Source organism: Boleophthalmus pectinirostris, unplaced genomic scaffold (assembly GCF_026225935.1).
Source record: "Boleophthalmus pectinirostris isolate CB_2022bp ecotype Guang Dong unplaced genomic scaffold, ASM2622593v1 HiC_scaffold_3, whole genome shotgun sequence".
Classification (NCBI taxonomy): Eukaryota; Metazoa; Chordata; class Actinopteri; order Gobiiformes; family Gobiidae; genus Boleophthalmus; species Boleophthalmus pectinirostris.
The window spans coordinates 26,923,597-26,942,203 of NW_026571299.1; the positions used below are offsets into that span (position 1 = coordinate 26,923,597).

Sequence of the window (18,607 nt, forward strand, 5' to 3'; positions counted from 1 at the left end):
ATCAACATTTTAAAAGTCAGATGAGTAGGGACTTTTGTGAATCTCTTTAGCACAGTTTGTCTACATCACAAAAACAATTATTGATATTAACAGGATATTATATTTTTAGTAGTATAAGTAATATAATATAGGTAGCTCCGGAGTATAAGTAACATCAGCCAAAAAATGCGTAATGAAGAAGAAAAAACAAGTTTCCCTTTTGGGGGGAAATTTGTTTTATAAAATCAGAAACCAGGAACCGACATTTCAATAGAATAGAGCAGAACAGAAAACAAGAGACTGTTAACGTCACATATGAACAGTTCTTCATATAACTATAGCATAAACAACAGAACAGAACAAGTTTACCAAACTTTCCATCTCACTCCAAATCCACTGAATTCTTCATCCTTGGTGTCACTTCTGAACAACTCCACGATCTCCGGAGGTAAACAGAGCACCTCTTCCTCTCGTTGTCAGACTCATCAGTTCCAGTTGAATTATTCTGGTATTTCTGAATCCCGACAGGATGGTTTTGGTTTGTCACTGAATTCCAGGATTTGTCCATCCATCCATCGTCTTCCAGGAAAGTTGCATGGTGCCAGTTGCTGTGAAACGGTGTTCTCCATCACCGCTTTTCAATCCGTCACAAGTTTCTTGCTCACTCCAAACTTTCTTTCTGCTGCTCCATTACCGTTTTCGGCTGAATATTTCACAACTTTTGCAGCAGGACAACGCTTTTTTCTGCAGGAAACATGTGCAGTAGAACGAAGTGACAGTGGTGCATGAGTAATAGGAGCAGCAGATACTAGAGTGTCCTCTAGCGGCTGTCAGTGTGAAAATTTTAATATATAAGTCACACCAGAGTATAAGTCGCAGGAAACACCCACACCATGAAAAAAAAGTGTGACTTGTAGTAAAAAAAAATACGATAATTACTTCATTATCATGTATAATGTTTTTATTAGGGTAAGTTCAGTTAAATTAAAACAAAAATGCACATGCTTTCCTTTACTAGTCAAACTGGGTCAAGATAAGATCTTAGATCTATGCAGCACTTGCACAGCTCGCCGACACTGATGAAAGCCAATCAGGAAGCTTGTGGTGTTTGCTGTGTCATGGTCGTGCGTGTACATACGTCTCAGCCAAAAAGTTACTACGCGTTGAACTTCTGCCGAGCAAAAGGGCCGTGATTGGCTCCTCCACAGACTACACAGACAACTGATTAAAGCAGCTTGGAACAGCTAAAGTTTGGTACAGAAATGTTTGTCTGAGCCTAATATGATTATTTATTGTCACAGTAAATAAAAAAAAAATCATAATGATGAGCTCCGCAGAAGTTCTTATGGTTCGGGTCTGCGTCAACTCTCAGCTGAGCGGGGCCCGACGCAGAACTATAAACCGACCTTTACTTTCGCTCTTTCTCTCCTCTGTCGCCCTCTCTGCCTCTCTCCATCTCTTCTTTCCCCCTTATCTTTTTCTCTCTTTCTCCTCTTGTCACTCATGGTCAGATCTTTACTCGTTCAATAAATAAAATCTTTTTTTGTGTTTTTGTTGCGTTGTTGTTTTCTTATTGATAATTGCATCAGCCAATATTGCAATATCAATATTTTCACAATGTATTCTGCAGACCTAGTTTTTATGAATCCTTGTGGTACTGAAATAGGCATCGAGCCTTTTCTTTTGTATTGAAATACAGTCGTCCCTCAGTATAACACAGTTCACCTTTCGCGGTCTCGCTGTTTTGCAGACTTTTATTTTTTTTATGTTCCTCCCCCTGAGTCCTGATTGGCTAAGGGACTATAGACCACTGTCAATCAATCTCCTCTGTGCCGTGTCTCCTGTACACATCTGTTCAGCTTGACAAATTTACATAAATGTCGGCTCTCTATCAGTGTGATTCTGAAGTGCTGTATGTTTGCAAGTTTTCTCCCCAACAAAACCCACAATGCTGACGAAAAGTTCTGCACCGACAAAGGCTCCTGCGCTCGCACTAAAAAGGCAGAGGAAGATGCAAACCGTCGCACAAAAAGTTGGACTTTGAAGGAAGGTAGGAGTTATGCAGCTGTAGGGCTCCATTACGGAATAAATTAATCTTCAGTTCGTTACATAAAGGAAAAGGAAAATAACATAAAGATGAAAGCAGCAAAAAGTTTTAAAAAGGATGCAAAAAGGTAACTGTCCTGTGTGAGAAAAGTGTATAAAGTGTGTGATCAGGGGTTTTACAGATAAAACAGATATAATAATAAAGTTGACTACTTCACGGATTTCGCCTATTGCAGGTTATTTCTAGTAACCCCTGCGATAAACAAGTGAAATTTGAGTGACGTGACAGCCCTTGTGCAATAGTGACACATTTTGTACAGCAGGGGGCGTTACCTTCTTAAAGAGGCGTCCTGAGTCTTCGCTGATCTGTGCGAATCGGGGGATGATGTTGTTCAGGTAGAGGTCGGACAGCGTGGCGTGGTCTCTGCTCTCTCTCTTCACCTGCAGCAGAAGAAGGTTCCAGCAGTTCTGAGGAGACAGGATGCTCTGCTCCTTCCTGAAAACAAAGTAAAGAAAGAAGAAAGGGAATGTCACACGGAGGTCCAAAACAATAAAAGCCCAAGATGGGAAATCTCAAAGTGGAACTAAACACTAAAGATTTTGTCCCTCTTTCTTTTCCCTCTCTCAGGGCTCTGTCTCTTGCATTCTCTCTCTCTGTCTCTTTGACTCTTCTACAGTAAGTAAGTAAGTAAGTCTTTATTTATATAGCACTTTTTCACAGACATGTGTCACAAAGACACTTTACAGAGCATTTATAGATTCATTATTCTTTTTCACCAGCCACAGCTGCCCTGGGGCATACTGACGGAAGCGCGGCTACCATGCCAATCGGCTCCACCGGTCCCTCCAACCACCACCATCACACACACACACACCACTTTCATACTAGGCAATGTGGGTGAAGTGTCTTGCCTAAGGACACAACGAAAGTTTTTGTGACTGGTGCCCCACTGTGGCACCTGATTTTCTTTGTGGTCTCCCATCCAAGTACTAACCAGACCTGGCCCTGCTCAGCTTCTGAGATCTGATGGGATCAGGCGTTGACAAACTGGTATGGCCACAGTACAGTGTAGTACAGTGCAATACAGTGCACTGCAGTACAGTGCAGTGCAGTACAGTACAGTACAGTACAGTACAGTACAGTACAGTACAGTACAGTACAGTAGCTTTTCTTTCTGTAGCTTTACTTTCTCTTTCTAGAAGTATCGGATCGGGACTCGGTATCGGCAGATACTCAAAATCAAAAGACTCGGACTTGGACTCGGGGGCAAAAAAATGTGAACGGGACATCCTTAATCAATATATGTCCATGATATAAAAGCCATATTGATTCACAAATGCAATGGATAAAACAAATGTGTCTGCCATGTCAGCTGTTAAAAAAAAAAAAAAAAAAAAAAAATCACTTGAACTTTTTTTGGTAGATTAAAAAGGTTGACCTGAGCACTATACTATTCCCTTTAGCGAGAACAAAGGCTGCAGATGAAAGCGCCGCACGCAGACACACAGAGCCGCAGTCCAGACCAAAAGGACACCAAACAGAGTCCAGACCAAAAGGAGACCAAACAGAGTCCAGACCAAACCCAGACCAAAACACGGCCCGGGTCCAGCCCCAGCAGGCGGAGGTCAGACTCCCCCACACAGCTGTCCCACTGAGGTAGGAACAAAGAGATAGTTACTGTAAAAGGACTACTGGGGAAAACCCTCAGAGTTCAATCGCGGTTTTAACTTTTAAGAGGCTGGGTCCAAAGACAATATTGAAATTCCAAGTTGTGACATCAGACTTCATTGGTATAATAATCAGCCCTTTTCAGAATAATTTAGGAAGAAACCATAAGATTTGAAGCTCTTCTAAAAACTTTAAATATAACTGTGTACTGTACATCTAATTTTAAAGCGTTTTTATTGTAAGAGCATTAGGAAGTGTGTGGTTAGTATGCTAGTTGCTGTTAGTATCAGCTCGACAGCGAACTCCACTTTGGTCTCGGACATTTAAGAAAAGAGGATGAATAAGCAGATGCTCTGAATGTGTAAAGGAATAAGTTTGGACCATCGCAAACTAGTTCTGTTTTTTGCGTTTTAAGATCGGTTAAGAAAATCTGACAAAGCCTTTAGGACTTTAAGATAGAACTTCAAAATATTATCTAGCCCTACACATATACTTTAAACGGCACATATTACACTATTTTCTGACTTGTTATAATGTTTCCTCATCACAAACAGACCTGGAGTTGTGTTTTGTTTCATTCACACTTGTTTAAAATACAAACCCTGCATATTTAGACTGCATTCTTCTTTCAAACAGAAAACACGCTGTTTCAACTTGTGATGTCATGTGGTAATACAAGAAGTGCTCCACTGTGTTTTAAATTTTCAAAATTAAAGTGCATTAATCATGAACGTACTTTCCCATTTTCCTTTCCAAAACGCAGTAAACCATCCAATTAATTCTAATTCCAAAGCAATTTAATTTATAAATGTGTATTTGTAAATGTGAATTTTGGCTGTGTGTGACCTTTGGTTACCCTACCCCTCCCCTAGCGTTACATCTATCTCCCCCTGTCCTGTCCATTTTATTGTTTGTTATAACTTGAAAACTACCGCTTCATGACATCACAAGGTGAAACAGAGCATTTTGAGCTTTGAAGATGTAGACAGACTGATAATTAAGGGTGTAACGATACACAAAGATCATGGTTCGGTACATACCTCAGTTGAGGTCACGATTCGGTTCATTTTCGGTACAGTTTGGGAACAAAATCCAAAACCATTTACTTGTTGTTAATTTGTGTGTTTATTAAACCAACAATTTGTTTTAACTTTGTACAAACAGGAAAATAAAATAAATGCAAAGTGCTGCTTGGTAAAACTAATAAGTTAAATAAAATATTCTCAAATAAGCAACAAATGTATGAAATATTCTAAAAATTTAATTCCTTGTAAACAGTAAACAAAATGTTTCAAAAAGTAAAGTGCAGCACTAACAGTTCCAGCGTGAAGTTTTACTCAATCTTCATATTTTTGCCCAAAAAAACAACTTGTCCACATTGTCTGCAGTAAGTGCAGATCTGCTGCAGTTACAATGTCCCCAGCGACTGAAAATACCTTTTCTCTAGGGACAGAGGTCGAGGGTGTGGGGGATATGGGGATATGGGGGTATAGGGGGTTCCCTCGTGAATATTAAAGAGCTGAGTTTTCCATGTAACTGTACATGTAGTGGCATAATGTAAACACACACAAACTGCACAAACTCACTCGTGCACTGCCTTGCACCGAACCGAACGCCCCGTACCGAAACAGTTCAGCACAAATACATGTACTGTTACACTCCTACTAATCATAAAGTGTTACTACTACATGTGTGAATGAAACAAAACACAAGTCCAGGTCTGTTTTTGAGGAGGTAACTACATTCTAACCTGGCTTAAAGCTCACAAGAATCACTTTTGTGTAATACAGGATGTTTAAAAGCCCCAATGGTTGTGAATATCACTTGACAGGTGACTGTACCCATCCCACCCTCGGCTGACGCAGCATGTGTGAGTGCAGTGTATACAGTGCGTGTTATGTCTGACGCAGCGCGCAAAATGGATTTGGTCTGTCCATATACGTGAATGAAAGAGCCCCTTTGTGTTGTTAATGGGAGCTTAACCCCATAGAAACCCATAGAGCCACGGGGCATTTACATCACGGTCTGCGGGGGTCAGAAATGCGGAGAGGTGACCCCGGCGTAGAAGAGGTCAGCGGGGGTGGAAGGGGTAAAGAGGGGGGCTGGGGCAAGTGGAAATGTGAGTATTTAAGTGGCAAACTCAAAACCTTAATATCTCAACTAGCCAAATAGAACCACAGACTTTGAAAAAACTTGAAAAATCTACATAATGGTGCAGATTTTGCATACATTTTTACAGAATCAACCGAAACAATCAATGGAAGCACCAAACTATGTCATATTTCAGGTAAAAGAAGTTAATATGGTACGAGAATTTTGGAGAGATGTTGTGTTCCGCATTTGAGAGACACGTGATACAAATTAACGGCTGTAGTTGGACCGTTTTTCACGCTAGTTGGAGGTTTTTCATGCTCCCTGCTCTGGTTCCAGTCCCTTCTAGGTTCAAACAGAATGTAGAAGAGACTGGCTGCTCAGACAACTTCATATTAGGTCTGTCTCAAATCAAAATGTTTGTTATAGGGCTTATAATGTTTTTTAATGGTTATAATGGTTCTTTTAAACATTTTTCCCCTCTTGATAATGGACAAATTCACCAGGTGAAAAATGTTCTTCGGGCCGCATTTGGTCCCCGAGTTTACTTTGGACTAGCCTGATTCATCAGCCGGTTTCCACGAAGTGAGAGTCTGCCCTCGCAACATTAGGATTTGTTCTCTTGATGGCAGGCAGGTACTTTTTTTTTATTTAACCAATCACTGCGATTTGATCTTTCCCTTGATAAAATTCACCAAACATTCTATATGCTCCAGCTTTAAATCCTCGATCTCGGGAATCATTGTCAACACAGAATGTATGGCTTCGTCTACATCCATCTCGACCGCTTTGTTTACTGTTGTGTTGTACCACAAAAGGGACACAGACAGGCGCTCGAGTTTGAAGTCATGGCTTCACAGCTCTTCGCTGATTGGCCGGTGTGCGGTCTACAACTTTCAGGGTTTTTGCAAACTGTCTAGTGTATTCCGATTCCTGACCTAGTCGCTGGAGAGAAATGAAATTCAGTGGAGGCACTAGGTGGCGCCAGCCTGGCTAACTTTGGACAGCCCTGCACGTAGAACTGCTTTGCCTGCAAAATGAGATGAACTCTGCCTGTATCAAATTTTGGAACCATGAGTGAAAACCGTCTTACAGACATAACTAAGTGCCCTACTCACTCACTCTGATGTTGAACCATGACAGAGAAACAGACAGAGTCTAAGGCAGACACTTGATATCAACCCATCCCAGTGCATGTATTTTCAAGGTTGATGTTAAATGCTTTGCCTGGGACGTTCCACAATATTAGCCAGGCTGGCGCCACCTAGTGCCCAATTTCATTTCTCTCCAGCGACTAGGTGAAAACCCCGGAATCACAAGTTCAGGCACCAGCCAGTCAGCAAAGAGTCATATATTCAGTGTTGGCAACGATTTCCGAAACAAAGAGAATGTTTGGTGAATTTTATTAAAGGGAAAGATGTTATTGCATTTCTTCCTGTGGGATTTGGGGAAAGCTTAATATACCAGGTAGCTCCGTTAGCGGCACATTACATACATCACGACCAAATAGCAGCGACTGGTTAAATGATAAAAAGTACTCGCCTACCGTCGAGTGAATGAATCCTAATGCTGCGAGGTCAGACGGTTTCTACAAAGTGAAACCGGCTGATGAATCAGGCTACCACAATATGGCATTAAACAAATATATCTTGTGTTTATTCATTTACAGTTTTTCATTTCTTAAAACTACCACAAAGACATGCATTCTTACAGTGAGCATGCCCACTTTTCCACAGATCTAACCTGACCAGATCTGTAACTTGGCCTGGTGATGTGACCCGCTTGTTTTCACTTGTTTTCCATGACGAGATAATTAGGTGGTGGGTCAGACCCTACCAGAAAAGTTGCCTAGTACACCTTTAAACAAAAATTAAATAAGACAATGTAGCTGTTATTAATCTCTCATATAACAACAGAACAGCTTTAGATAAACCAAAATTCAAACATTATTTCCTGGTTGCAAGTTCAGAAAGTCTTATTACATCAATTTACGGCATTTTGAAATGTCGACAGCATGATTCAGTGTAGTTATATTCACATACATTTGCTATAAACTGAAGCAGAAGAAGTGAAGCGCAGCCCTGTAAGTGGATATCCTGTTTGAGAAGCGAGAAGCAGTGAGCGGTTTTTTGGTTGGTTGGTGGGCTGGTGGCAGATGATGGGAAAGTGCAGTGACTCAGGCTGATGATAGAAGCTGGTACAGACTGTCACAGAGTCGAGCATGAGTAAGAGTAACCCATAAGTGTCAAGAAAAGACTACACCAGCTGAACTCTTCATAGAATATTTATGTCAATATGAAGTCACTCTACACAAAAAGTCATGCTACAAAGAAATATCGATACATCACTAACTGGACATGTCTGTTTGAAGAACTAAAACATCTATTTACAGTTACACAAGAGCCAAGTATAAATCATAGCCCATCCATAAAACTTTAAGGTGCGTAGTGGTGGAGGGTTTGCCAATTATTTGTCTCCATGATCTTACTGATCTTTTTTTTTTTTAATGGCTTTTTTATTTTTATTTTATTTTTATTTTTTTTATGTATTCATTTATTTATTCGTTTTTTTAATATAGTTTTTTCATTCTTTATTTTTATTTATTTATTTATTTTTATTTATTATTATTATTTATTTATTTATTATTATTATTTTATTTTTTTATTGCTTTGTGATCATATTTCTTTGCCTGAATATTCCACAGACAGAAACAATAATGGATAAAAGTTGAGAAGACTTAATCTTTAGCCTTATCCTTGTAACCACTGTAATTTCACTCAAGTATAAGTAAAAAATAAATATACCGCATTTACATTTTTAATTAAAAGCTTAATACAACACCTTCGGGGGGTTTGGCAGGTTTTAAATTAAATGCAACTTTCACTGTTTACTCAGTTCTGTAAGTTCCTCCATATAATTACTTCAGGGAACTGCACCATCTCACCTGACCTCAAATAAAATGGCAAGAATAAATTACTGATATAGTGTAATACATTACAGTACTATAAGATCAGTATACAGTGTGTTTTTAGACAGGTTGCTTCATATCTTATAAAACAGGGATGGGGTGACACACAATTTCCTCAAGACGAGGCAGGATACACGATTGGGTGCACGAGAACGAGACAAGATGAGATTCCGTAATGTAATATATCACGCGTATATCATAATCCGTGTATCATTCGGTCTCAGTTCCGGTCTGGTCCCGGTCTCAGTTCTGGTCTCAATCTAAGTCCCGGTCTTGGTCTCATGCCCGGTCTCACGCCCGGTCTCACGCCCGGTCTGGTCCCAGCCTCAGTCCCAGTTTCAGTCTCAGTTCTGGCCTGGTCCCAGCCTCAGTCCCAGTTTCAGTCTCAGTCCCGGCCTCAGTCCCGGCCTCAACCATGGTCTGGTCCTGGTCTGGTCTCAGTCCTGGTCTGGTCCCAGTCCCGGTCCCAGTTCCGGTCTCAGTCCTGGTCCTGTTACCGGCCTCAGTTCTGGTCTGGTCCTGTTCTCAGTCCTGGATCAGTCCTAGTCTCATCAATCCCGGTCTCAGTCCCAGTCTCAGTGCCGGTCCTGGTTCCGATAACCTGACAGTTCACGTGGGCGCACCCCCGGGCCCATCCCAACACTCAGTGCTGGTTTAGTCCTGGTTTAGTCCTGGTTTAGTCCTGGTTCAGTCCATACAGTGCAAAAGTCCAGCATCGCAGTTTAAGTCACAGAAAAGAGAAATGGCCTTTATCCGCTTTTTTTTGGTTGTTTTTCTTTTTTTTTGGTTTATTTAGAAAAATGAATGAATGAATGATACATGGATTATTAAAAAAAAAAAAACTTGGTTGTTCATGGTTTGCGAGAATGTTGAGCTTTTTGGCCTCTATGAGCATGGTGCCCCCTGGTATTCCCATAGTAACAAAATGGGCGGTGAACTTTGACCTGAATGTTTTCAATTTGAATTTCTCAACTTGAATTTTGTCTGAATTAAAGATGTTGAAAAGTTATGTAAAATCATACCCACCTGTCACGTTAATACTTTTTTTTTTTTCAATTATTTTCATTTCAACTATTTTTTATTCAAGTTATTTCATTCATCATGGAATATTCTAATTTAAAACATCTATACATTATTATTACCTTTTTGGACCTGTAAGAGATTTTTTATCCATTTTGTCCAATCCAATCTAAAGCACTCTTATGTAAGTGTGCATGGTATCTGTCCCCGCCACTTGCCAAACCGAACTGCACTTCCTGTATTTGTTCCTGTACGCGACCTTTCACCTTTACACAGCGGTTACCATGACGACGGCTGAGCGACCCCAACTGAGCGATGTCACCGTGACCCCCATCGATCGGGCGGTCAAAGCTAAAATGTCATTGGCCGAGATAAAAAAGGTCACATGTTTCAAAGAGGAACCAGTGACAGACTTCAATGTCATGTGACGCTGGTGACTCAAATTGTAAAATGTAGTTAAAGGAGGTTGACTCAAGTGTCTCAGGCGATTCAAAGGGAATTTACTGTGAAATAAAAAACTGGATATCTATAACGTTACATCTTAAAGGTCCTACAGGAGATTACACAAATGAATTCTTCTTTAAGCCTCACAAAAACAGACCTGGAGTTGTGTTTTGTTTCATTCACACAAGTACAAATCCTGCACATTTAGTCAGAGTTCTTCTCTCAAACAGAACACACTGTGACATCACGTGGTAATACAGGGAGTGCTCCACTGTGTTTTTAAACTCCATGCACCTTCACTAGAATCATTTGGATGATTTCAGATCTGGAATTGGCAGTCTCTACTGAACTAAAGATAAAAGGAGCTGTTAACTTGAAAACTGCAACTACGTGACATCACAAGGTGGAACAGAGCATTTGGAGCTTTGGAGACAGACTAATGATAATAAAGGATTACTCAAACATGTGTGAATGAAACAAAACACAACTCCAGATATATTCATTCACACATGTTTAACACAAACCCTGCATATTCACACATGTTTGAGAGATCATTTATTATTATTAGTCTATTAGGCTCCAAAAGTCTCAAAATGCTCTGTTCCACCTTATGATTAGAGCTGGGTATCATTAAGAAGTTGCCGATACGATACATACCTTGATACAAGTACAATTTCGATTTGATACAATATATTTTAAATCAATTTGATACAGTTCAATAAAAAATAAAGGCTAAATCATGGCAGTGATTCTTAAAGTCTTTGTTAAACCACTTCTTGTGCAAAGTTAATATGAAAAACACACATTTAATCATCAGAACAGTAAATATGTTAACTGTATTGCATAAACAAGTTAATTTCCTCTAAGCAGCAAAACTGTAGCACTGTAACAAAATATTTAGTCAAATTTAGTAAAATGTACCAAAAATACTAACGATATATCAGCCCATGATATCAATACTGTATCATTACATTAAACAATATGACAGAGGTGGGACCAAGTCGTTGTTTTGCAAGTCTCAAGTCTTTGTCCTCAAGTTCAAGTCAAGTCCCAAGTCAAAGATGGGCAAGTTCAAGTCGAGTAACTGGCCCATAAATCCAAGTCAAGTCCAAGTCATCTGCTTTGAGCTCCAAGTCATTTCAAGTCTTTAAACCAAAATACCAAATAGAGCTCAAGTTTTTGCAATTTATAAGAATTTTAAGATAAATTGTACTTAAAAAAATAAATAAAATCATAGTATATTTATATGTGAGTATTTATAGAATATGTAAGAGTTGTAGAAATTGTTCCTTTTTAAATGTCTTGACAAGATCTTAGTGTGAATCATTACAGTCAGAATAGAAAGAAGTCAGATTTAAAAGTGCTTCTCAAGTCACAGGGCTCAAGTCCAAGTTGAGTCCCAAGTCTTAGTTCATTTTATCAAGTCAAGTCTCAAGTCCTAAAAATAGTGACTCAAGTCTGACTCAAGTCCAAGTCATGACTTGCAAGTCCCCACCCTGCGATACAATATATCCATATTTTTGCACAACTCTACTTGTGATGTCATGAAGAGGTTTTCAAGTTACTAGTTTTCAACTTAACGGCTACCTTTATGTTTGTTTATTAAATTATCCAAATGATTCTAGTGAAGGTGTACGGAGCTGTATGACATCACAAGGTGGAACAGTTTGTTTTGTGTTTTCAGTTTGAGAGAAGAACTCAGCCTAAATATGCAGGGTTTGTGTTAAACATGTGTGAATGAAACAAAATACAACTCCGGATGTGATTTTGAGGTGACAACATTACAAGACAGATGAGAAAATCGCATCACATGGCCCTTTAAATCAACGTGTGAGGGCTCTGGACTGTCAGTCGTACAGCGCACACACTGAGACATAGAAAACCATTTAACCAGGCACTCCCTCCCCATACCATCCTCACCTTCTCTTCCCTCTCTCTTTTCCCTCTCTCCCCTCAACCTCTCTCCCCTCTCTCTATCCACGACTCTTCCACACACAAGGCCAAATACCAGAAATACCAGGGGTCTCTATGGACTCACACTACACACTGTAAAAAACTGTATAGACTGTATGACCTTCACTCTGCTGCTGTTTGACAAGTTTAGATTTCAGATTTCAAGAGGCTGCAAAGTGGACATCATGTTTGAAAATCAAGAGAGAAGAAGACTCAAGAGAAGAAGAAGACACAAGAATGAACTTTGCTTCAGCAAGATTTTGAAAAGATACCAACTTGGAATTTGAGATGGGCGTTATATGTCAGAAAGAGCAGGGCATCTGGTGTACTTTCTTTATAAAAATTTACATTAAAGGTGCATTGTGTAACTTTTCTGGTGGAGTGTCCATCAAATGCTTTTTTTCCATGGAGATGCTATTTTTTTTTGTATGGAATGTTTCACAGTATGCTACTAAACCTTTCTGTCGTCATGGAGACCAAACCAGACCAAGTTACAGGTCAGATCGGTAGAGAGGCGACCCCACTCACAGTCAGAATGCCTGTTTTTCAAGGTATTTTTGAGCTACAGAAACACCTGTAATTGAGTAAATGTAAGGTAAAGCTGTTTAATGTCATACTGTGGAACATTCCAGACAGAGCAAGTAGAATCCGTGTATCATTCGTTCATTTGTTTTTCAAAATAAAACCAAAAATAAGAAAACGAAAAAACAACAGTTTTCAGTCTTGGTCTCAGTCCTGGTCTCGGTCCCGGACTGGTCTTGGTGTTGGTCCCAGGTCCCGGTCTCAGTCCCGGTCTCAGTCCCGGTCCCGGTCTGGTTGTGGTCTCAATCATGGTCCTGGTCTGGTCTCAGTCCCAGTCTGGTCCAGGTCCCAGTTCCGGTCTCAGTCCTGGTCCTGTTACCGGTCTCAGTACTGGTCTGATTCCGGTCTGGTCCCAGACCTGGGTCAGACCTGGTTCAATCTGTATGCGGTGCAAAAGTCCAGCATCGCAGTTTAAGTCACAAAAATGGGAAACGATCGTTATACTTTTTTTTCCCATTCATTTAAACACAAAATCGAAAACTGAAAAAACAAATCATTATCTGTTTTCATTTTGGTTTTGGAGACAAATAATAAAGAAAAACGGTTGTTTTTTTTTTTTGTTTTCTTATTTTTGGTTTTATTTTGAAAAACAAATGAAAGAATGATACACAGATTCAGTGGCATCTCCATAGAAACAACCAAGTGATGGACCAAACAAAAAGTTACACAGTGCACCTTTAAATTCATCTTGTGTGTGATATGATTTGCAAAGGTATCACTTTGACCATCACTTATGTGAGCAGTGCAGTGTCTTGCTTAAGGACACAACAACAGCATAGACTCAGGTGGTGTTTGATCCAATTATACCCTACATCCAAAGGTTTAAGAGTGATAAAACATTTGCACCGTTGCCATAGTAACTAATAATTTAAAACCCAAAATCTTTTGAATCGTTCTGGAAAACAGGAAGCCGAAAAACATGAAGACACTTGGTGGGTAAATTCCTTACCAATGTGCATCTGCCTTCCAACCTTGAAAAAAGTTTAAAAATCTAAATCTAAATTAAACTAGTCCCATCTGAATTCTGAATTCCCAAATTTTCATTTTTTGCAGTGATCTCTCACACCCCTCTTTGCTCCAAGCAGCGTGAACCAATTGCTATGCACAGAGAAACATGCAGGCTGCACATACCTACCATACACACACATACACTCACACACACTCAGAGCACGCACAAAACACACACTCAGGAACGCACAACGAACCGGAAAATGTCTGAAATTCCTGCATGGCACCAGCAGCACAGATGTTGAGGGAGAGAGGGATGAGAGGAGAGGGAAGAGAGGGAGGAGAGAAGGAGGAGAGGAGGGAAAATGTGCTCTTTGTTCTTTACAGATGCCTAGTAAAAATAACAGACTTCTGCAGTAGCAATCGTATGGAGATGCTTAAAGCTACAAAATGAAATCATGAATATTTTAAGGGTCTATATCTATCTAAATCTAAATGTTGAGACTCGTGTAGTTTTGTTCATTTGGGTTTCTTGTATCTGATGAGGTGGCTGCCACTGGCTGCAGCTGATTTGATTCCCGGGTCATCTGGGACTTTGTTTGCAAGTTCTTCCCGTACCTGGGTGGGTTTGCACAGAGCGGTCTGGATTCCTAGCCAGGCTGGTGCCACCTAGTGCTTCTGCTCAATTTCATTTCTCTCCAGCGACTAGGTCAGGAATCAGAATACACTAGACGGTTCACAATCCTCTAGTGAAGAGCCAGACATTCTGTGTTGGCAACGATGCCTGAGATCAAGGATTTAATGCCGGAATAAATAAAAAAAATAAATTTTGTCAAGGGGAAAGACGTTATTGTCCTTCTTCCTACGGGATTTGGGAAAAGCTTAATATACCAATTAGCCCCGTTAGCTGCGCATTACATACATCATGACCAAATAGCAGCCATCGGTTACCGTATTTTCCCCACTATAGGGCGCACTTAAAAGCCTTTAATTTCATCAAAAAACGACTTATAATCCAGAGCACCTTATATATGAATTTACTGGGGTGTCTTAGTACGACTTTAGTAAACTACAAAGCTGCACCACTTGCAGCATTATGGCTCCCGTAGTCAGGAGCATCAGGAGTAATACATACTGTGATTCCTTTTAATATCAAAATGCACCTGTCAAGAGACACGCTTACAACGCCCACTTTAAACTCAAGACTATTATAAAGTGAAAGTACGAGCTGCGTGGGAGCAGTGGATGAGAGAAGGAAAACACACATTCACCAAGACAGGGAGACAGCGCCGAGTGACTTATGCCACGATCTGCCAATGGATAGTGGACGTCTGGGCTAAGGATCAGTATCAACTGTGGTCCAAGCTTTCACTAAGACCTGAATCATCGCTGAACTGCCAGAGAACAGTAACCGCACTGACGGATAATGACGAGAGGGATGCGGGCGTGCTGGACGCCGTCATCGCCCAACTGTTTGAACAATTATGAGTTATTGTGAATACACGAACAGTTTAGCGTCTCAGACAGTATTTTCTTACACGTTACAATTGAACAAAGTGGAGAGTTATTGTGAACACGTTAAATAAAGTTTGACTGACTTATCTAACTGTTTATAGTCCGGTGCGATTTATTTGTGAAAAAAGTTCAAAAATAGACCATTCAATGAGAGGGCACCTTATAATCCAGAGCGCCTTATAGTGCAGAAAATACGGTAAATGAAAAAAGTACCCGCCTACTGTCGAGCAAACAAATTCTAACAAATTCAAATTCTAAAAAGGTCAGACGGTTTCCACGATGTGAAACCGGCAGATGAATCAGGCTACTGGTTTCCCTCATCAACTCCAAACATGCACAACAGATCTAACCCTCCAGCTGAGATAGTCCTCCAGACCAAGACTCGAGATCATAGAGCTGGTCCCAGAGCACGACACTGAGGTGCTCACTGCTCCTGAAGAACCCCAGCGGCACTGAAGGATGGGTCAAATGCAGAGGACTTTGGGGCAGTAACGTTAAAAAATTCTTCATCTATATTAGAAATGGCCCCAGGAAAGGAAATGAAAGTGAAAATACAGTGACGAAACTACCAAGAAAATCATTTTAGGATCATTTTCAAATATGACCCCAACCTTTTCATATCAGAATACTTTTTACTAACCCTAACCCATTGTTACACATCTTAAGCAGCAGGAATATCATCATCATTCAGAACAAATGGAAATCAAAAATATGACTTTCATTAAGTTCAATTTAAATGATAAGATCCAATCATTTTCTAAACTAATAATAATCAGCTTGAGGCTTTTAATCTAGAGAGCCACAGCCAGTCCTCTGTCAGTAAAAGCATGTCGTGTGGAGAAGAGTTCAGACTTTGAAGAAGAAATTTTACTATTTTTTGTGTTTAAATGGCTAAAATGGCTACGATTAAAAGTCCGTCTGATCTTCATGGAACTCTGTGCTTTTAGAACAGATACAGTTACAGTTGTTGTCCTCTATTGCACACATTTGCCCTCCCCCATCTCCAATCAAAGCCGTCCGTTGAGCTGCGGTCTTTATATTGATCTGCGCGCATCCTCTTAACTCAAAAAGGCTTTCATTCAGGCGTATTGATTCCGCCGTAACTGTAAGTAAATGTTTTTGTGCAGGAACAACAAACCCGCCCACCCCCAGCCCCCCAAACGAGCAGGAAACTAAAGTGAACGAGGCACGAGCGAAACAAGGCCAAAGGATCGAAAGAGGAAGAGAGAGGAAAGAGGAAGGAGAGGGAGACAGTTAGAGACGAAGGCTTGACTAAAATAAACACACAGAACAAAGTGGATTCCAAAACTATTGAGAAATATGGAGCATTTTTGGCAGCAGTTAATAAATCAAATCAGATCAAACTTTATTTATAGAGCACTTTTCATATAAAAATGCAACACAAAGCACTTTACAGTAAAACCGATTTAAAAAGAAAATGATCAGTTTTGAAGAGTTATTTCAGGTTTCTGTAAATAATATGGTTAATCTACAAAAGTAATAGGCCATGTTAATCTTCTTGTAATATTTAATGATCCACGTCACTAAGCATGTCATAATAATTACTATAAAGACTAAAAATGTCAATATATATTGATCAAACTTTTATTTTTATTGGGCTCACTATTTATCGTGGCTGTTTTTCTTTGCACAACTGTGAATTTGTTGGTTATATTTGTCAATTTGAAGAGATCTGAGCTGTAAAAAGTTGAATTAATGACTTCTGTGGCTCAGGACAGATGGAAATGAAGTCCTAAAATGTTTCATTCTGTCATTACTGTTTATTTGTTACAGCTCCTGGTTTAACAACATTGTAGATTTAGAACAGTTTTTGTGGTTTAAATCGACTCTTGGGTTATTGTGTCAGTGGCGTAAATTGGTTTCAGTGTCATCGTTTCTTAGGGATGGGACAGGATTTTGTGCCACAAGATCTCGCGAGGCAAAATTGTCACATGCTGAAAATGATCTTGTGAGATTTTTTCCCATGTTTTTACGTTTGGACTGGATAAAAAATTAAGTACTGTCAGGATACAGTTTTGAGAAGCTGTAGTCATAAAAAGCACTGCTATAGCAAAAATATAGAATAAAGTAAAATTAAAAACTGTGAGAATAAATTAGGAACATGATTGCATAATGTATTTATAGTAAATCATGTCAAAATCTCATCTTGTCTCGTTCTCATAGATCCAGTCTCGTGTCTCATCTGGTCTTGTGGAAATTGTATCTCATCCCACCCGTTGTTTATCGTGTATATTTCTTTTGGCAATATAATGCACTTCAAAATGTGACAGGCCTAGTGTCACTCGTGTCACTCCCTCTGTGTGCTCCGTCCTCGCACTCGGGTAACTGCTGAGCCCAGGAGAGGGGGGAATATTCTCGTTGGCCTTTAGTCGACCGTGTCATGCAGTGATGTATCGAGATAGAAAATCAGCTTCTATATCATGATAAAATTAAATGTGAATGTAGTGAGACCAAATGCCAGGCCTTGTTTATGTCTTTTTACTGTTTACTATGAAGTTTACTATGAAACTGTATTTATTCATTTTTTCTTGTTCCCCATGTCCTATAGCATCTGTAACTGTTGATTTGGGAAGAAATATTTATTATTTCCTTACCTGCCATGAACATAATTTATAAGCAGTGCAACACAAGAAACTTGGAAAGCTACAGGATTTGTTCTAAAATCATTCAGAATCACTTTTAGGAAGGTCTTAACTCTGTATTTGATTGAAATATGTAAAATCAAATCCTGAAATTGTTGCAGCACAGTTGAGACCACAATTTTTTTATTTTTTTTTTCTATGTATGAACTGTGAAATGTGTTGAGATATATTGCAACGTGTGTGTGTACAATATATGATGGCAAAAAAATATGTATAGATTAACCTAGTTTTATAAAGGGTTCAATCCAGGGGGACTTTTAAGCCAGCAGGACTTTCCAGCTGGTTCCCGTCATTGCAGACTGGAGATACAACACAGGAGCTGCACTGAACCAGGACTAAATCAGGTCTAACCAAGAACTAATCATGCACTGGATTTACAAAGCATCTTTCCATGCAACCAAAGCGCTGCATAGTTTATAGTACAGAGTATTATCCATTCAATCCGCACTTGATGGTGGTAGCCACAGCTGACCTGGAGTACACTGACAGAAATTATTGCTACAAATAAGAATTTTTATTTTTCTGACAAGTGCTGAGATTAGATTTGCACTGTATGTGCTTCTGTTCAGATCGCACAGCCCCAGGGCCAGCATTTGAGATAAAACTGAAATATGAACTGATAAAGTAATACAAGTGTTTTCTATATAAAAAAAAAAAAACACAGGATGTTTTGTTAAGATACAGGGCATTCTATCTTATCAGTACAACTGAAGCCATCTCAAATCTCAA

The 18,607-nt window shown here is 39.6% G+C and overlaps 1 protein-coding gene and 1 pseudogene across 4 annotated transcripts in view; both read right to left on the minus strand.

Annotated features, from left to right (window-relative positions):
- srgap2 (SLIT-ROBO Rho GTPase activating protein 2) overlaps positions 1 to 18,607 on the minus strand; it is a 161,967-nt gene that overhangs the window by 57,969 nt on the left and 85,391 nt on the right. For all 4 annotated transcript variants that reach the window (XM_055160740.1, XM_020920199.2, XM_055160741.1 and 1 more), the window contains exon 3: positions 2,359 to 2,521. In XM_055160740.1, the coding sequence (XP_055016715.1) occupies positions 2,359 to 2,521 (163 nt within the window). The remainder of the gene's footprint in view (positions 1 to 2,358; positions 2,522 to 18,607) is intronic.
- LOC129411117 (5S ribosomal RNA) lies at positions 2,973 to 3,090 on the minus strand (annotated as a pseudogene).